Genomic DNA, 21,573 nt, shown 5'->3' on the forward strand with positions numbered 1-21,573 from the left:
TCACAACTGGTGAGCAGAGTCATAGGCAGATACACCACTAGTGTCCTATTTACATCTACTCTGAATGGCTCCAGATGATGATTTTCAAAACCTAGCTTGCCAGAGAAGCTCTCTGCACATCGAAACACCTTTCTACCTATGACCAGAAGAGTTAATCCAAAAGTAAAATCCAAACTGCACAAATGAACCTCTAATAAGGTTACTAGTAATAATGGACACAGTTGACAAGCAAGAGCTAGTAAACAAGGAGACATTTGTGGAGACATTTCAAGTTAACGTCTACAACTGTGTGTTAAAATTCCTCATTAAGTTTTCAGACAAACTAATAATGGTTTGGTTCATATTTCAGGCCCAAATTCTTCAGAAAATGGAAATTGGGCAAGTTTCAGCAACAAACTAATTAAAACAAAAACCCATTTCCCTTATTAATTTATACAGCTTATGACTGGAAGATACTATGAGATCATCCAATGTCCTGCCCAACAAATTTGGACTATTTCCTTTGTTTTTATAATCCTGTTTCAGGCTTTGCAAGGGCTTCTACAATTATTGTTAAAGACTAACCTGTATTCTAGCAAGCAGCACCACCAGCTTTCTGATGAGATCCTGTAAGGGCACAATTCTTTTTTCACCATTGTTAAAACATTCTTGCATGCTTGCTATTCAACAGCACTGCACTGAAAGCAGGGATTTTCAGTGACCTATCCAAGATCTCTGTTCTGAATGGTTACAGTGATGTTAGTACTATGCAAGATGTATGAGTAATTCAAATAAATTGTTCCAATGTATATTAACTTTGGCTCCCTTCCTCAAAAACTCTCAATCTTCTAATCTAGCTCAGTATACACTACATGGCTACACCTACAGCTGCTGTTAGCCTCATAGGCCCCTTCCCCAGACCACTATCATGCTGAATACCAGCAGCAGGACAAAACTTCTGGACACTCAATTTTTAACACAGGAAAATGTTTACAACAGCAGAATATCTTATTTACAAGCTTTTACTGCATAGTAAATTAACAATAACTTGTGGCATATTTAAAAAAATAAAGTTAATTTATTTTAACTAGGGTTTTTTTGTTTGTTTTCTGTGAAAGAGAGAAGAACCAATATAACTGTTATATTACTGGCAACTCCCGAGTACTCCAGTTGCTCCAAATCGCAAAATACATTTTAGGTGCAGGTTCCTCTAGAGAGTTCAGTTCATGTTCATTTACTTCTCTTGCTTTTGTATGGTACTAAAAAAATACATTGTGGCATTATAGACTCACCCACAGTGATACTGTAATTCTGTGACATTACAGTATCACCAAATGTTAATAGTTGATTCTTCTCTGGAGAAACTAAAGGAATAGGATTGAGCCTATTTAGAAGATACTCTGAACTGCTAAAGCAACAGGTTTAACATCCCACAATCCCACCTTATTCCACTGCCAACCCCTATTTAGCAGAGAGCAGGCTGAGCAACAGCTCAGATTTTATATATATATATATATATATAAAAATAAAAATAACATCACTGAGTTAGTCAATATGTATCTTAAAAGTATCATCATTCTCCTTCCCTCTCCTCCTATCCTATCTTCCTTCTTTCCCTACCATATTCCCTTATGGCTAAGTTTTCATCTCTTGAAAAGATAAAAAAGTTTTGCAGATGTATCTTTAGTTGGACTGAATCCCCACTTTGAATGAAGTTCTTGCCAATAATAGCAATTTCCTGGTGGACTGCAGTGGTATGTTTCTACTAATATCAAAAAGGGATACTTAAAAGCACCTTCCCAAAGAGGAAAAAGAGTAGGTGCAGCCATTTCTGAAATGCTTTTCAGTGTCTTCTTCAGCTCTGTGGTAGCAGTATTTACATATATAAAGAACAACATAAACCTCATTGATCATCTCTAAGCAGTGTCTTGTTATAGCAAGAAATGTAGAAGATGAAATGCGTAGAAAGAATCGGCTTTCAAATTCTAAACCTGCCTGCCTGTGTAATACTAGCTCAGCCAGAAACAGAGGGGACAAAAAAGTTACTGGATTAAGAAAGCAGTTTTAAAAGGCATCAACTTAAAGGTAGGACATTCAATTTAAGAGAAAGAAAATAATGCTGGAAAATTTGAGAAAAAAGATATGCAAGAAGACAAAGGTAAACATGAAATAAAGACAACCCAATACCACCTCTAAAAGCTAAGAAATGAAGTGAGCTGTGAATCCCAGGGAGCATAATGGATTACAGAGTGTTTATTACACAGGTGGTACACACCTCTTCAAAACAGTCTGTCATATGAAAATGCTGCAACTGTACATCCACTAGACAACTTTAAACAAAAAAAACAGAGGAAAGTCTACCTCTACATCTAGGGAAACAAAACAATTCAAATTTTGAAGGGGAATATCAAATAAAATAATCTCATCAGCAGGAAGTTCCCCAGTTACAAGACATAAATAGTTCCCCAATCCCAGTTAAGCAGAAGATATATTGCATTTTATTTCCTTTTTTTTCCTCCCAGGTACTTGGATAAGGAAATGAGCTATGAGACTGGCAAGCTGCTGTCTTCAGTTTCTAAAAATTAAGTCTAAGCTTACTGACTAAGGGTCATACTGTATTGCTATATTCAACAGTATTACTATATTCTACAGAATATGCTCTTATTTTTCACCTAAGACTTAAGTTCTGTCAAGGAAGACCTAATTTTTCAAGTGGATGTCCTTTTCTTTGTGTACATATCATTTGTACATGTTTTGAAGAAATGTACATTATTTTAAGCATTCTGCTGTTTTCAGATACAGCGGTAGTATTCATCGTCTTCAGCTAGCTCTTGTCAGACTTAACTCGGAATTAATGAAACAATGCATGAAGTCTATCTCCATATATATCCCATAAGTGCACTGCAGGAAGGAGGAAAAAAAAAAGAAAAAAAACCCACCAAACTTCAAATCCAAAACAAGTACCCTACTGGGACTGGAAAAGAAACAACACAAAAAGACTGACAAAAACAAACAAACAAAAAATCTAACTGACCTATGATCACAAGTCTATAAATCTCTGAAACAATTTGCTGCTACCTATAAAACTGAAGTAAAAGGGAAGGGCACTAGAAAAAAAACCTAAACATTTACTCAAGAAGATATCAAATGGAAGAAGGATAAAAGATACGATTTTCAATTAAAAGTTAAATTGTTATTTTTCTTAGGACTTAGAAGGTTTTAATACACAGACTGAAGAGAGAAACAAATACCATGGTAATATGGTCTAATGTCGTTTAAATACGGGATTCCTAGAAGCCATTTTAAAGCATGTATTTTAAAATGGTATGTAATCACATCTTAGTCTTTCAGCAACTGTGAGTCCACCATATGATTAAGCTGTTGCATATTTAATTATACTTGCTACTATAAGGGTCCAAGAATCCCAAGTGACATAGCCCTCTCTACCTCATTTCTACATCTTCCAGTAGTATCAGATGTCATCATCAAGTGTTTAACTTGTAACATGGATTTAAATATACAGAACACATCTCAGAAACTCACTGAAACACTGAAAACAAAACATCCATGTGACTTCGATTTTTATTATTTGCAGAAAAGGGGAACGGGGAACCACTCCACATTCAATCCTGCTTATCTGAAAATGTACTGCAGTATACTTGCTATTGGATTTGATGCTTGCAGAATGAGTCATATGTGAACTTCCAGCACCTAAAATGCTGAGCCTTTGAAATATTTATTAACTTAGGACTAGTTTGTAACAATCAGAAATAACTGCTAAGGATAAATAAATAGACGATGGCTGACAAGGAAGAAAATCTCTTTGGTTGGGCAGCAACACAAGTACTAGCCAGGGTAGTATTATCACGTGTCTCCTAAAAACTTGGAGTCTACTTACCTGCTCTACAGAGCATGCCCTACAGCTGCTGACATACTGTACTTTGGTTAGTACTAACTTACAGTACTGGTACAGTACTTAAATAGCCTATTTACAAAGTGAATCAAGAAAGTATTTAAAAGTGAATCAAAACAGTTTTACTGGAAACAAGTGTTAGCACTACAAATAATGAGTACATAAAAAGAAGCTTTCAAAAAAAAATAGGCTGGATTTCCAGAATGCTCAGCATTAGTCTTAACTCTGCTCTATTCATGTCAATAGGAAAAAAAAATCCACAGTATGTCTTATTTTAATCGTCTCTGCTCCCAAAGTTAAATCTAAACCAGTCTTCTCTCCTGAGACACTTCACATATTTTCTAAATCTAGCTATTGCAGTTAACATACAGGATCCAGTTTTCTTTGTTTCTTGCAGAGAAAGATATTAAATTGATTTTGATGGAAACACTACTGCTAGCATTTATTTTTTGTATTACTGAAACACTGAATACTTTTTTTTGTAGTGTTTAATATTATTTACTTTTGCATTCTTTACGAGTTTGACGTTGAAATCTCTCTTTAAATCACACTGTGCCTAGCAGTAGATCATTGAATAGAAACAGGTCACCTTACCTCTGGAAAATTTGCATTTTTGGTACAGTGCCCCACTATCCACCATATATACATTTACTTTAGCACTGGATGCACACAGTCAAAGGCAAGGAAATAAAATTATCCTAGTTACTGAGATGATCCTGAATATTAATTTTCTCTAAAATATTAGAACAGGTTCAACAAAACAAAAGAATAACTTATTAATATTATTTAGCTTTTTTGATGTAAACAGAAATACATGACAGCACCCTTGGAAAGCAACAAACGTGAAATTCCATGATTTATAACCAAATCAATTACTTATCAATTTGTGTGATTTGACAATCATATTTCATTCACTGAAAACAAAAAATACTTCCCTACTAAAGCTGTGCAAGTCGTTTTAAAAAATTATATACATATAAATCAGTGCACTGATTTAAGAAGAAAAGAAAATGCCAATACAGATTTCTGTCAAAAAACCTACATTTTCTTCTCATGCAACTTGTTACTGTAACAAAATAGGTAAGGTTTTTATGTTAACTTTTCTTAACCCTTCTATCCCTTTGAATCAAAAGAAAATTAAGCCAATTGACATAAGATAAAAGTTCCCAGGGCTATTCTGGTGCTTAGTAAAATATTCCACTACACAGGGGAAGGAGATATTAAAAATATCAGTACGTCCTCACTCCCAAGGCAGTCTTAGGTTAGCCACAGAAAATAAGATGCTCTCAGTATTTCTTCAGAATTTAATCATCACTAAAAAGTGTTTCTGAACTTTTATATTAAAGCAGTTCAAAAGAATGCACACAGAACACAGATGTAAAATGGTCTTTAACAGTCTGCCTGCAGATACTAGAATTCATAGATTTTTACAGAGCAACAACAAAATTAAAGCAATTGACTAGTTTTACAACTGGCATTCAAGATCCTATACGCTATCATCCACCAAATTTCAGACTACTATGGCAAATAAGAGCTATAAGGAACAGAGAGATTCACAGGTACCATTAATGCAAAGATGCTGAAGTAGGCATGTAACATAAAGTAGGCTTCCCAAACTCACAACTTACTATGCAAGAGCAAGTAAAAGGATAAGCATACCATGGAACATGTTTGTTGGTGTGACTAAGCCACCAAACCCTTTTAATCACAGTTTACACTAACACCACTTTTTATTCATCAAAACCGTGACTACATTCAACCCTTTGCCAACACAGCATTGACAAAGAGGTATGACACCATCTTTGATATTACCATACTCACAAAAATTTACAAGCATGTACACTTAGCCTAGAAAAACTCCTCCCATGTTATATGGGGAGGAACATAGACAGGAAACTGGCAGGAACAAGAGTACAGAGAACTTTTTCTGCCTTCTAGACGCAAAGTTTAAGATTTTGGAAATACTGGCCAAGAAGCTGGACTCCCAAATAAGGATTCAGTGTTACCCTCTCTGTTGAAATAATAACATCTTTTTATCTGGTCATCAGCTGATTCTGTATCATGTCTCCATTTGGGAGCTCAGACCTCTAGCTGAGCACCCGAGGAATTTTTTAAACAGGCATAAACTTAATGAACAAGGGCACCAAACAAGTGTTTATTTGTTTTCAAAAATGAGGTAGAACAATATTTAGTCCTTTAAATACAAGTTTTTACTTTAACATAAATTAACATAAATTAAATTCCTAAACTATTCCAGAATTAGTAGTTTTATTTGAAAAAATAAAAGATGTGCTATTTCAAAACTGCAAACTATGCAGAAGAAATCAATTCCAGGTCATACAGTTCCTCTGAAACTATTTTTCTTCCTCATCTTGGATCTGTTTCTACTTGCAGCATTCTTCTGGCTTATTAAAGGTTTATAATTGAGACAGAGATAAAAATGCCTATTACAAAGAGCAACAATTATTAACTGCTGTGAAAATAAACTGGCTTGTGTGTAACTTATGGAAAGCAACAGATTGCCAAGTAGGGGATGCTGAAACAATGAACAGGGGAGGTTTTGTTGCTTACTTTGCTTCTCTACCTCAAAGAATATAATCACAGAAACTGCAAGCATTTCTCAAGTAATATCTAACTGCACAGAGGAATTTATCCTGGAAAAGAGATATACAAAATAATTATAAACCAGAGGCACATTTTACAATGTTAAGCCGAAGTCTTGGAGTTCTAAACTTGATTTTTGCACAATTTTACATTAATGAAGACCCTCCACATTCACTATGCTCCTTGATAGCATTTCAGTTGCCAATGCTGCTCAATCCCTTCCCCTTTTCCCCAGAAGTTCTTGTAAGAGGTAAAATCATTTAAAATTGCAGGAATCCATCATTCCTGCAATCAGCTAACAGGTAGACTTCAAGCACAGATGGAAAAGAAAATTAAAATGAGAGATGAAACATTGATTCAGTAGGTTCTCTTGAAAGTATGAAAAACCTTTACTTCTGAAATACCAAGCAGTACCCATCACCCATTGCTTCATTCACTTAGAATTGCAATGACAAACAATACCAGTATTTGCTTAAAAGAAAGACATTTCCTGTGGACCAAGTAAACGACTAACAGGCAAGGAAAAGAGAAACCTGAGAGTCAAAAGGGAAAGAGCAGGTCATTCTATTGGTTTCTTTTCTTAAACATGAACTACCTTTAATTAAAGAAGGATCAGTTTACACAACTGACAGTGACAGAAGTACAGCTGTACTGACTTTAGGTATGCTACTGGATTGGTTACCATGGGAAAGGAAGGTTGCACTGTAGTCAAATACACAAACAGGCTCTGCCATTTTGTCTGCACCAAGTTCTGAACATTAACAGAGAATAAGATATTATAGTTTAGAGATCTTGATGGATAAAGCTTGCATTGCCTATTGATAACAGTTATTTTTTGCCGACAGTGCTGGTGCTAACAAAATAGAAGCTGGGATTCTCCAAGAAACAAATAGTTCTTGCACAGTAATTCCGAATTAGTGTTTCCTCAAAAACACCACAAGCTTTGAGTCAGGTACCCAGTGCCCAAACTCCACGTTTTAACAGGAACTCCTCTCGTCCTGCTCAGCTCCTTATAAAAACTCCTGAGATGAAGGCTAAGTGAATCTAAGCACATGCTCCCAAGCATTCATGCAGTCAAAGATAAAAAAGCGGAAGACAATGTTTTCATATATGCTGGACTAAAACTACTGCAGAAGACTATTAGATTAATTACCAGTTGCATACCAAAATTAATAAGGATGAATTCAGCCCTTTAAATAGCCAAGAAAAAAAAAGAAAAATCACAACGATATATCCTAACACAACAGTTTGGAAATAAACTTGTACCTGACAATGCTACACTTGGATGCTCTTATCATTATTTCATCATTGATAAAACAATTTTCTCACACTCTGTAACTCCAGTCACTAAGGAAAAGCTCGGCCTGAATCCTACAAAGACTCAGAACTATTCCATCAGAACAGACAGCAAGCAGATACGCTCATACTCCATCAAGGAACAAACATTCAACACCACACATTTTTGAACACACAACATTGGTAGGATATACGCAGGCAGCTGAAGCAGCCAAACTTGACCTATATCCATACAATAGAATTTAGATGGTGTTTGCAAAAATAAAAAATTCCATAACCTGATGCATACACATAGTCACACCTAGATAGATCCTGGTACATTCTGGATCAAGGCCATCAAAACATAAAAACAAGTGTAAAATTCTCTTTTTTCACTGGAAAAATCTGGATCCTCATATACCTCAGTCCACAAAGATGTAAAAAAATTCTCACACACTGATGCTAGAAGTTAGTAAAACCTCCTCAACTACTTTCATCTAAATAGTATGGTATCAGAAAGAGAGATGGAGTGTCCTAAAACATCCAAGTCTTGCCAAACACTAGCAACAGCAATGCAGTAAATATTCACTAGGGCCAGACAGCCTGCTTTTTAAAATCCCAACTCTAAGAAATTACCAGCTGAGTTGTAGTTACTCCAATTCCACTGGAAAACATAATCTCACTTGAAATACCAGATTCAGCACCCAGAGCCTGTAGGAACCTAAAATTTTTTGGCCTCAAGTGCCTAAATTGTACTCTCAAAATAAACACCACATGTTGCTGCTCCCATTAAACAGAAAAATTCAGCCTCCAACATATCCTGGTGCAAAGCAATGCAAGAACAAAAATCTGGGAGCGAGGCCTTGCCAAATCCATCAGCTCCTTATTCACAAACATCTACATTCGATTGCACAGAAAAAAGTACTGAGCCACACTCAGATGACTTGGGAAATCTGCTCCTTCTTAAATCCTGGCCCTAGAGACCTTGGAAAGGTTAAGCCTCATTTTCTTACTTAGATTTTCAAAGTTGGGTTTTTTTTTTAAACTAGACAGTTTTCCTGTACTTTTTTTTGTCCCACGGTTTGATCGAGTCTGCAAAGGTAGAAGGGAGCAGCTGGAGAGAACAACTAAAGAAGATGTCACAGAGTAAGGAAAAGGTAACACTAAGGTGGAGATATCTGGACCATGTGGTAGCCTCACCTCCTGGATTCGCCTGCGGGCCCGCTGGAGCACCTCCTCGTACCCCTTCTGTCGCAGCTCACTCAGGCTCTCATAATACTCTTCGGGGTCATCAGTCTCAGTGAAGAGTACCTGTGAAAGGATCTTCCAGCCGCAGGTATCCAAGCTGTGGACCAAGTAAACTTGCAGTTTGTAGCAGAGAGCGTCCATCTCTTGCTCGGATAGCTCCGGGGCTCCAAACAGCACCGTCCACATGCCCGACGGCTCCTCCGGGAAGGCAGGCAGGTAGGGCTCCAGCTCCGAGTTCACCGAGCACAGCTGCTGGTGCACAGCCCGCAAGTCTTGGAAGGAGAAGAGGCCGGCCCAGCTGCACTCCTCCCCCGGGGGCTCCGCGTCAGGAGCGGCCGGCTCGGCTGCCTGCGGCGGCGAGGACGGCAGCGACAGCGCAGCGGCCGCCTCCTCCTTCCCCATCTCCAGCACTTCGATCTCTTCGGCGGCACCTGCCGCCTCCGGGCCCCGCTGCGGCCGCCGACCCGGGCTGCTCTTGGCGCGCAGCGGGCTCTTCGGCAGCGCCTCGGCCGCCGCGCCCCGCTCGGAGCCCCGCAGCCCCGCCTCGGCGCGGGGATGCGAGGAGCCCCGCGGCAGGCCGGAGTCCGCGCCCCAGGCCGGGCCCCTGCGCACGGTGGGGCTGCCGGCCTTGGGGGCGGCTCTGGCCTCGGGGCCGGCGGGGCCGCCGCGGCGGAGCTCGCGGGAACCGCTGCGCTGCCGCTGCGCCGTGCGGTTGTGGCAGGTGATGGCGAACTTGCCCTCGATCTCGTTCCAGGCCACGATGAAGACGAACTTGTGCTTCTCCCGCTCCTGGAAGGCGTGAGGCCGCACGGCCACCCAGTCGGCCTCCAGCGTTTCCTCCAGGGCGAAGGCGGACATGGCGCTGCGCGGCTTCCCACACACGCACACCCCCCCACCCTCCCTGCTCCCGTCCCGTCAGCCGCTCCCGCCTGCCCCGCCGCGCGCCGGCCGGCAACGGCTCCCCGCAGCCCCGCGCGCCGCCTCACTGCCCGCCATCAGCCATCTTAGCGGCGGGGGGACGGGGAAGGCGCCGGGGGGAGGATGCGCCGGACCCCCACCGGAGCGGCGAGGGAGGTGGGGGGTGGGGAGGGAGGACAGAGAGGAATCACCTCCTCTCTGCTCGGAGCCCGCCGCCGAGGAATCCTGCCGCCGCCTCTGGTCATCGACCTGCCGCCGCGGCGGACAATGCCCGGTGCCCCCGCACAGGTACTTCACGCGCGTCACGTGGGGCGGGATCTGTTTACAAGCGGCGGTGGCGCTGCGGCAACTCACCGCCGGCCCCGCCCCGCGGCCTCCCGGAGCCCCGCCTCCCGCCCCGCGGGACGCCTTCCCCATTGGCTGTCGCCCTGGTTTCCCAGGCGGAGGAGGGTGGGCGGAGCCTCACGCCCCGCCCCGCTCCTTCTCCGCCGGCCACGCTCGCGGTCTCCCGCCCTCCCTCCTCTCGCTCCCGTGGTGGGCGGGGAAGGGCGATGCCCCGCCCCTCCCCTCGGACGTACCACGCGGCGGTTCAGGCGCCTCTCGCTGCATGCCGGGAAGGGCACGTGCCGGGCAGTGGCCGTTAGGGGCTGGGGGGCCGGGCGGGTGCGTGGGAGGGAAGCGGGCTGCACCGGGCCGGGCTGGAGCGGGGCAGGGCCGGGCCGGGCCGGGGGAAGCGGGCCGTTCAGGGTGAAATCTGCCACCTCTGCCGTGCCTGCGCCCTGTCTCCTGGGAGCAGGCTGGGGGCAACGGCTTCTGCTCCGGGCAGCTTCTGAGGCAGCGCTGGCTTTGCCTGCCGCGGCGCTGGCTTTGCCTGCCGCGGCTCTGGCCTTGCTGTTAACTCCCTGTCAGCCCGGTGGGGCACACTGGTCTCAGCAGTCCTGCACTGCAGCTCCCCTGCCAACTCTCCTCTAGCCTGCAGCTTGTGCCGCTTTCCAGGGCCTCTGCCCCCAACCTGGCAGAAGATTTCTAAGTATGGAGGTCCATCCAGGCAACAAATCCTCCCACAGGGAAATTATATTTGCAGAGGATTTGTTTCCGCTTTTCCTATAAAGTGTCTTTCTGCATGGCTATGGGAAAGGATGTGGTACAGCAGCTTGTTTTAGTTGTATGACTTAATTCTGACTAGAGAGTGGACCAAAATACTCAAAAGATCCATTATCAAGAGCACCTAAGGGCATGCCATGCAGCAGAAGTTTGCACTTGTGGTTAGGCTGCAAAAGAGTGCAGCATCTGTGACGAGACCTGGAGACAAGGGCATGCTCTGAAATAGCTGTCTCGGGCAATTGTGTACTTTTATAGCTGAAGTTAACTGCACCAAGACATGGTGTTTTATGCTCGTGTTGGCCAGTCCTACTTCAGAACTGGCAGTGCCTGCAGTGCTCTCTGGGGTTTCCAAGTGTATTGCAGAGCACGTAGGTTACAGAAAACCGGCATAGACAACTCTCATAAGCATGTCTGAAAGGAATGATTAATCACCTGCAATTTGAAGGCCAAGGGCCGGTTTCCTGGTCGCCTTTGGGATATTCCATTTCTCCTCTTGTACAAATGAAAAAAAAATATTTCTTACTCTAACAATCCCAAAATACTTGCGTCAAAAATAAGATCAGTAGACAATACGCATTGGCCCACCTGTGACGTTGTCCTGCTCCAAATTAGAGGAAGCACTGGGGAAATAAAACATTCTCAATTGAGTTTGCCAGAGAAGCAAGTGAGTCACAGCTTTTTTCTAAAGTTACTGTATTAACTAGCATCCTGTCTTTGGAGGCTAAAGTATTTGAGGAGGGCCTCTGGCAAGCCAAACATTCTCTGATCATTAACAAAGCAACCTCGTATATGCAGGAGAATCAAGGTTATGTCTCGAATACCGCAAGTCACAGCTGTTAAGAAAAAGGAGGAAATTATGGCTCAGCAGGCAGAGGAAGGACCATATCTGCGTTCTAAAGCTAAGGGTGATGTGTGCTGTACATCTCGGAGATCAGCATTCTTTTCTGTTACCGTAAATTTAGGCACCAGATCAAAGCACCTGTGAAATGATCTGGAAGATTTGATTATACCCCGTGTGAAGTGGCCAAGCAAACAAGCAAAGAATACATTGGTGGAGGAAATACAGTCTCTTTCTGTTAAGTATTCAGAAACAAATTTTCAGTAGATGAATGTAAGCAGCAATCCAATTTTGTCTTCAGTAATGCATGAAAGAAAAATTAAAACAATGAAGATGCAACAGTGTCTGTACATCTATATCTCCAGGCTTAAGAGAATTAAACATGGATTCAAAATTTCTCATCAGCCAAAGGATCAGAGTCTTAGTGTTTCAGCTATGTTACTGTAAAGGCTGAGGTCTTTGAAGCAGTATTATCCTGACGGTTCTCAGATATCAGAGGGGCAAGCCGGTATGATTTAAAGCAGATATCGGGTAAACATAACATTTGGGAGCTGGCTGAAAACTAGTCTGAAAATCACTCAGCTACAATGAAGTTTCTGATAGGCCTCTTTTCATGCAGCAGAAAAGCTGTGCCATCAGATCTCAAGGGCTATTATATTTTGGCAAAAATGTACCCTTACAGAAAAACCTGGAAGGAAATAGCAGTTTTTAAAAATCATATTATCAAGGAGCACTGACTAGCCTTCATAGGAACCTCTGTATTGGGGGACATGCATAACTTTTGATTCATAAAAGTATAAAAGGCAGGCTTTTTAGATGTTGGTGAATTGTTCTTGAGGGTGGTTAAAGGACATACATCGCTGATTTCTACCAAATAAACCCGCAAAAAATTAAAATTACATTCTTAAAAGCCTAAATAGCCTTCTGAACAGGGCTTGTGTTGGGGTGTACTCTTCATCACTAAGCAGAACTGGGTTAGGTAGCACCCAATCAGCATAACCTGCAGTTGATTCCCACACCTTAAAAAGGTGCCAAGTTTGCAGCAACTGAAAGAACTACTGGGGAGTGTTTCTGAAGAAAACCCAAGCCATCTGGAGAGAAGGGAACTGCTGCCACACTGCTGCTAAGGACATGGCACTTCAGCACATGAGGATCCCATCACTATCATGGAAGCTGCACACGTGAGAGGCCTAGTTAACCTTACCAACAGGGCTGTTAGAAGTAGCAGTTACTCAGCCAACAAGGTGGATTATTACATTTTATAGAGCCAAAGCTTTTTGAGAGCCACAAACATCCTGTCACTAGTGAGCTGAAATATAAGGTTAGGAATCCAATTGATGTCCTATTTTTTTTGGTAAGAACTAGGTCAAGTGCCAGAACTTTTAAGGCAGGGAGTACTTTGAGTCATTGCTATCCCTGGGCAGTCTTCAAGCAGTGATATTTAATAAGATCTTGAATTAATAAGCCAGTGAAGAGTAGGTTTGCAAACTTCCAGGAGTTACTCTGTACTTTGTCTGCCTTGCAGTATCATTTCCCTGAGCCTGTATCTGCTGGTTATCAGACATTATCTCAGTTCAGGTCAGTGTTGGGAGAACAAGGAAACTACAGCATCCAAATTCAGCACAAGAGGTAGCCTGCCTAGGCAGATGTGTAGATAATAAATGCAGAACCGGGCTGGTGAGGAGATGAAACCCTATGGAACTGCACATCTGTACTTACTTGCACACATGTTGGGTGGATTAGTAATTGCTGGATGTAAAAGGTTGGGTCCTCCATGGATTGAATAACCTGAACCACTGCAAAGTGATCTCACCCAATGCTGCCTAAATTGTCTTCTGCATGCTGATGTTGTGAACAAGAACAGAAATAGTGCTCTAAGTGTTTGTACAAACATTCCGGCACCTAGTGTGTGACTCCGACAGCATGCTCCAGGCTGAACTGAAATTATACCCTTCTGGATCTGAATCCTTGAACACCTTAGGTAAACTAGCTTTAGTACAAAGCGTTTTTGAGAAAACCAGGTCTCATCTGGGAAGTCTGATTTAGAGTTTGATCAATTCCAAACGACTGCTGTTGCAAGATTATTTCTGTCCAAAGACAAGACTTTTGTATTCTCAATTACCCCGCTGCGCAATTCCTTACAGTAGTTGAGATGAAGGGGGGATGAAGATGAAGGGGGGATGAGATGAAGTATTCAATAGCATACTTCAAAGTACCATAGCATCGGGAGTATTTTTAGGTGTCTTGAAATTGCTATTAAGTATTGTGCTTAACACAGCTATACTGGACAAGCATTTTTAATAGGTTTCTGTTGATGGTATGATTCAAATTTTAATATGGAGAAGCCAAAGAGCAATGTCTGTTTGTTGTTAGTGTGAGTCTTCTTTCTGGCAAAAGTTTTAAGAGTGTTTTTGAGAGTATGTGTGAAGTGAGACAAGAAGCTGGCTGCATGAAAGCACTGTTGACTTTGTGATGGCTTAGTAGCAATGAAACATCCACCCAAAAGCATACTTTCTAGTAATAGTTGTATCTGCACTTGAAATTCAGGAAGTGCCTACCCTTAACAGCTTTCATATAAAAGATTTGGGGTAGTTTCCAAGGACAAGGAATTGCATTGTATGGCAGAACCAGTATAGCTGCAGTGCATGTGATAGCCCATCCATTTTATGGAGGAAAACTGTATGCTTTGGGTGTTTACACTGGCTCTAAACTGAAGAATTTTCTGCAACTAAATATTATTGCAGTTGTAGAACATGTGGAGTTATTGCTGTGTGGTAAGCTTTACAAATGTGTGATAAAATGAACATGTAATGTAATCTCTCGCTTACTGCTGAGAGGACCCAGTAGTTTAAATATAAATCAATCTTTCCTTGAAAGGAATCATTCATAAAAGTTAATCTTCTCCCTTTTAGCCAAAAAAGTACACTGGCGCAGTTAGTTTGTCTGTTTAAGTGAAAGGCCGAATGAACATAATGGAGTAAAAATTATGTTGGTAATACTCAAGAATGCCTCTTTGAAAGCTCAGATAATACAAAATCCTAAGTTTCCAATTTAAGCTTGCCATTGTAGTGGGAAAATTCTAAGTCTAACAAAAATTTTACTAAGTTGCATGAAAGTTATCAGTAGTCTCTGTGGTAGATAAAAAACAGTTTGCAACAAGAGAGACAATTGGTGCAGTCCTGTCTTGCAGGCTGGATGAGTTGGGAGTGATGGTGCTTGCAGCTCTCTTCAGTGGTTTACAAAGCAATTCGTCAACTTGTTTGTTTACAGAAACCATATTCTTACATGCTCCACCCAAGCACATTGGGGTAGGGAAAATGATCGTGATGACAGAAAGAACAATTTGTAGCTTTGAGAAATATAAATTTTTTAAAAAATACTTGATATTTGTCTTAAGTGCAAAAACACATGAAGTATTTCTAACATAAAAAACCCCTTTTTGTCATGCTTAATATGTCATAATTAAACAAAGATAATTTTATCAAACAGTTCCCCAAAAGTCGTATTTTTTTTGAGGACAGGAGTGAAAAACTCCAGTCATTATATTTTGAGATTCCTCAAAATACTGATCTATAAAGAAAATGCCTACTTGGCTCTGAACACAGTGTACTGAGCTGTGCAGCAATATCAAGACTGTAGTGGAGCATTGGAAGCTATTAATCAAGGAAAGAGGAAGCAATATGTTTAGCCACATCCACAATTCGACTCAATCAAGAACATTTGTAACTAGGCAGGGAAGCCACAAACCACAGAACAAACATCGAGTTATAACAGATGAAATACCTACATGAATCTAAAAAAAGGAAATTATAGTTGCTGTTGTAGTGAATACAGTCTGCCTTCTGATTAATCAGTGGAACAAGAAAACAGTTTAGATGTTTTTAAGTCGTCTTAGAGGTTCCATCCTCTCTATCTGTGATACACTCATGGAGGGATCAATAGCCTGACAATCGTGGTCTGTCTGCAAGATCACAGCAGGCCTATACTAAAATAATTTGAATGGATGGAAAACGATTTATCTGAAGAAATCTGGATTGCCTTTTGGGTGAAAAGAGTGGGTTGAAGACCACTTAGCTTTCAAGCACTGTATTGGGTTTATGTGGGTTTTGGTAGTGGCGGGGCTGCAGGAGTGGCATCTGTGAGAAGATGCCAGAAGCTTCCCCAATAGAGCCAATGCCAGCCAGCTCCAAGACAGACCCGCCACTGGCCAAGGCCGAGCCCATCAGCCACGGTGGTAGCGCCTCTGGGATAACATGTTTAAAAAGGGGGAAAAAAACCTGCGCAATTGCAGTTGGAGAGAGGAGTGAGAATATGTGAAAGGAACAACCCTGCAGACACCAAGGCCAGTGAAGAAGGAGGGGGAGGAGGTGCTCCAGGTGCCAGAGCAGAGATTCCCCTGCAGCCTGTGGTGAAGACCATGGTGAGGCAGGCTGTCCCCCTGCAGCCTATGGAGGTCCACGGTGGAGCAGATATCCACCTGCAGCCCATGGAGGACCCCACGCCAGGGCAGGTGAATGTGCCCTGAAGGAGGCTGTGACCTTGTGGAGAACCCACGCTGGAACAGGCTCCTGGCAGGACCTGCAGCCCTGTGGAGAGGAGCCCATGCTGGAGCAGGTTTGCTGTCAGGACTTGTGACCCATGCTGGACTTGTGTCCAACGCTTGTGACCAAGCCACTGGAGCTGGCTTGGAGCAGTGTGTTTCTGAAGGATTGCACCCTGTGGAAAGGACCCACACTGGAGCAGTTTGTGAAGGACTGCAACCTGTGGGAAGGACCCATGCTGGAAAAGTTTGTGGAGGTCTGTCTCCTGTGGGTGGGACCCCACACTGGAGCAGGGAAAGAGTGTGGGAGGAAGGAGTGGCAGAGATGATGTGTTATGGACTGACCGTAACCCCCACTCCCCATCCCCCTGTGCCTCTCGGAGCAGGGAGGAGGTAGAGAAATCAGGAGTGAAGTTGAGCCTGGGAAGAAGGGAGGGGTGGGGGGAAGGTGTTTTAAGATTTAGTTTTTATTTCTCATTATCCTACTTTGATTTGATTGGCAATAAATTAAATTCATTTCCCCAAGTCAAGTCTGGTTTGCCTGTGATGGTAACTGCTGTCCTTGTCCTTATCTCAACCCACAAGCCTTTTGTCATATTTTCTTTCCCCCATCCAGCTGCACAGGGGAAGCGATAGAGCAGCTTGGTGGGCATCTGGCAGCCAAAGTCAACTCACCACAACCAGTTACCTTTTTTGTGTGTGATCCTGGCATCTCCCATAAACATGTAAGTTATTGTTCCTTTGGTCTGAGGGAGGAAAACTTTGAACGCTGGGTGACTCATTCATATTTCCAGTACATTTCCAGGCCATCTGACCCCTGCAAGATTCTGCAGGGCTTATGTCACTGCATTATATGCTGGCTGAGACGAGCATAACAGACTATTGTAAGCACAGCCAATGCTGTCCTTAGGTCACAATGTGGATGGTAAAATTTCTAAATACATTCTCTAAAAGGCTAAGAATAGATTGAGTAATGGACCTAAATTACTCAATTACGTGATTAAGAGGTAAGTGTGCCATTTCTAGCCAATACTCAAGAGGTCTTAGCTCGAATCTGATAAATTTAATCTATTAAGGTGACAAAAATCTGCACTCGGCCAAGAGAGCATAAGGATTTGTTTGCATTGTTTGTGACTTTCAAAGCTGCCTCTCCAGACAAGGAATTTGATCTCCAATCCAGATAACACCTTCAGGGAGTGACAGGAAATTTGTCTGTTGCTGTCCAATTAATCCTCATTGCTTTCTCTGTATTGCTTAGATTCTAAGCATGATCAATTATCAAGTTAATTATCTGTGATTTATAAAATCACAAGAACACTGTCATAATTTTTTTTTTCACCAAAATATTCCAGTATTTATCATTCTGCCCCTCATTCATACAGGTCAGGGAAGTCCATGGATAGTTACTGATTTTCACTCACTGTCTCAAGGATGCCCAGTGCGTTTTGAGTCACTTGCTAGCCTCACCACAGAAACTACTGTATCTCCAGCCTGTATGTAATCTCTCTGCTATTTCAGCTATACTCTTCTAAATACCCAACCAGCTTATGTTAAAGCTGCCTTGTATACATTTGTGCAGGATTCAGTCACAGCTCTGGCTGCAATGTAGACGTACTTAAAGCCTTTGAAGAGCAACATCTTAGAAAATTCATTTTTGGTTGGCACAACAGCATCAGAGTACGCTAAGATAGAGGCAGAGTTGGGGCAGAAGCTAAAACACAAGGCAGAGTAACACCAGTATTAACAGACTTTGGAACATAAAAAAATATTAGACTTGTATGATGTTTATTAAGCACAGAGTACTTTCCTAGGCATTTTGAAGTTCTGTCTCCTAGTAAAGTGCAAGTCAGCAGGCTAGAGCGAAGTTTAAAGTCTTAACCAGCTTTTGAGCAGAAATAACTATGGATAGCAGTGATAGTTTGGCAGATACGTGTTCCAGCATTTTGGGATCCAATGATACTGGAGACAGTTCAAGACAGAGGACAGCCTGCTGGGTAAAGAAATGCACACTACTGAGAAAGTCTTGCAACAAAATTCTCCAGGGTGCTATGGGAACACTCCACACAACGGCACAAGACTCAGCTTATGAAGTGAAAGGTCACAATAATGCTGCCGATGGTACAGGCAAGCCTTCGTCCTGAGTGTTCATAGCACGTCGGGATGAGACCTCTACATCTAGGAGATCTGAGGTGTTCTCCTCCACACGTGAGCAGAAGGTCTGACACTAGCTTCACTTACAAAAGAAGTTTTCATCCTGATTAAACTGTTCTGGAGAAATGCTGGATAGCATCAGCTGCTGTCTGTAGACATAGCTGCACCCGAAGCTGCTACATACTTGAGTCTGATCCAGTTACTCAGTACAGGAGAAACAGATGGTATCTTCATCTGGTTCCATCTTCAGCTGAATTGCCATGTGATCCCACTGCCAGCACTGACGAAGGGAAACAGTCCTGGTAAAAAGAAGTCCAAATCTTCTGTTGAGAGGCCTCCATGCTTCCCAGCAGATGGATAAAATCCCTCCTTAAATCCAGATGGTCAGATTTTGAAGAGTAGTTAAGTCCAAGAGAGATCATACAGAGCTACTATTTGTAGTTTAAATGCATGAAGGGGTTTAGTAGTTTAAGAGTTTAAGAGTGATGAAGGGGAGATGAGTTTTGTTTCTTTTTGTAATGTCACTGGGCATTACTGTTTGGCAAGCATCTAAGTAGGCATTCTGCAGTGAAGCAGCAAAGTTTAAGGATGTGGGGTGGGAGAGGGCATAGTGTTAGAAATAATACATGTTTCTGTATCCAATTAATGTTCAGCATTTGTAGAAAGTGATTGTTTCTCTGATTCTTTATTACTGTCACGTGATTGCTGATAAATAGCTGGGCTGAATGAAAATCAGGCTTGTAAAAAAGGAGAAGAACAGCTATTATTTTTAGAAATAAATGTTTTTCCTCTCAAGCAGTATCTCAAACTCTTTGCACAAAAATGAACCTACTGACTGTGGGCCCTTCAGAATAGAAACAATGTCCATATCATTACTTTATAAAGTTGTTTGTAGGCAGAAATGGAACATGGCCTTTTTAACTGAAATTAGAAGGTTACCTGTGTCAGATTTTATGCTACTATTCTCTAGCCCATTTAATGAGTCTTCTGTTTACAGTTCTTACATATATGCCTCAGGCAAACAATTTATTCTATGAGCAAGAGAATGTTCAAAACTATTTTCTTACACATTTATGTTCTATATCCTCAGTTCAATGTCCTAACTCACCCTGCACCCTCCCAAGGCACCACCCCATCTGGGTAAGCATCAGTCTGTGCTATGACTCATCTGAAGCTATGTTAATACAGGTATATGTGTCTTAGTTGGTCGGTCAGCTGATACAAAGCATAAGCTGTGTGTATGTCAATGGCAGATTTTTTTGAAACTTGTAAAAAATGCGTTTAACCATTGACACTTCACTGGTTGAATCAGATGACCTCTTGAGGTCTTATCCAATCTGAAACATTTTGTGATTCAGCATGGTTAAAATTAAATTACCCTTGGATACTTCAGCAGTTGGACTCATCCAACATGAACTATTTTGCAATTCAGTGCAAAAATTGGCCAGCACATTCAAATATTATTAGGTGTGGAGCGGCAAGGACACAGACAGATGGGTGGCAATTGTGTAAGCCTTGTTTTCTCAGAAACAAGCGTTTGCGTACCCAGCATACCCAGCTGCGGGCAGCATACCCAGCGTAGCATACCCAGCAGTGGGCGCTGAGACTGGCACTTCAGTGTTGCTAGCTCAGGCTCAGCTTCTCATATTACCAAGGTTTACTTTCAGCATCTGTTCAACAAATTTGCTCCATACCTGACATTACTGAAATGAAACCTAATGACACTATAAGCTATTATATATTTTGACAATCACCTATTTGGTTTTAGCATAATATAGCATACATAAGACAAAGCAATTTTTATTATGGTATTGTATATTTACTTTAAGGCTGTGGTCTTGTTTTGTTTTGCAGAGAAGCTGGTCATCCATAGGAATAGTTTTTATTAATGATTTGTCATGTGCTTGTTGTTAATTACCAGCTGACACCTTTTCCAGCCAGTCTTTATTCCTAGAATTGCATCATATGACAAACACATCTTAACAACCTTTTCTGTTGATGCAAGATCTAAAGAATTCTGAGTTATTCAAGTTCCTGTTGGTAATTTCTTGTCACCATACTGTGGCAAATCTTTTCTGTTTAACTGTATTAAAGCTATATTCTGTATGTTTACTTCTTTTGGAGATACTCAGGTTGTCATAACCTTAGTTATAAAAAATGTAAGACTAACAATGTTTAAAATAAGGGAGAGGTCTTTTATTAGACAAATATAGTTGGGGGGAAAAATGTGCTCTTTAAATATTGTTAATTGATACTATCAGTAGCTGTTAAATTCTATTCTTTTTCCTTTACACTGTTTACAGGATCCTTTTTGGTAGTATAAGGTTTGTTTTCTTAATGATTATGTTACTTTCTATTTGTTGAACACTGAAAGATGGCCCTGTATCTTTTGCTCAGTAATTCCTTCTTTGTTTACCAACACAGAAAACTAATTTATGCATTAATCACTCTATTTCTGCTTATTTGAAATATCACTGGTTCTTCTGTAATTAACAACTGCATTCTTTTTAGTGGCTTCCTTTTTTCTATAACACTTGATGGACTTTAACCTATTCTGTCTTTTGATCATTTTCAGACAAAGTTTTGAATATGTCTGCTGACAGAAACAGATGTACTGAAGATCTTCACCTGTTGCCATTAATTCAAGTCAGCTGCAATGTATTCTGATTTTATTGGATATATCAGAGGAGTTCAACATCTTGAATCTAAAATTTCTATCACCTCATCTCTTGTTTACCTTTGCTCCAGTGAGATACTGATCATTTCCTTCTGGGAAGGGATGTTTCACTGGTGACCTCATTAATAACAGGAGACTCCCATCTGGTGCCTTTGTGTAGCATCCCTTCATTTGAATTTCACAAATTGCATTTGGAATTTTCCTGAGGATTCTGAGTGGTACCAAATGTATTTTATATGACAATGACAATTATTTTTTACTGCAGGACCCTATTTTTAATTTGTAGAAGTGCAAAAAGCTTCAATGCCATTTCGGTCACCAAAAAT

General features: G+C 41.5%; 1 protein-coding gene across 1 annotated transcript in view; it reads right to left on the bottom strand.

Moving 5' to 3' along the window:
- Positions 1–10,262, bottom strand: part of JMY (junction mediating and regulatory protein, p53 cofactor) — a 72,829-nt gene extending 62,567 nt beyond the window's left edge. Inside the window, exon 1 of the mRNA XM_072859666.1 lies at positions 8,972–10,262. Coding sequence (XP_072715767.1) covers positions 8,972–9,877 — 906 coding nt within the window. The 5' untranslated portion in view covers positions 9,878–10,262. The remainder of the gene's footprint in view (positions 1–8,971) is intronic.
- Between the last annotated feature and the right edge of the window lie 11,311 nt (positions 10,263–21,573).

Source organism: Ciconia boyciana, chromosome 4 (assembly GCF_034638445.1).
Source record: "Ciconia boyciana chromosome 4, ASM3463844v1, whole genome shotgun sequence".
NCBI lineage: Eukaryota > Metazoa > Chordata > Aves > Ciconiiformes > Ciconiidae > Ciconia > Ciconia boyciana.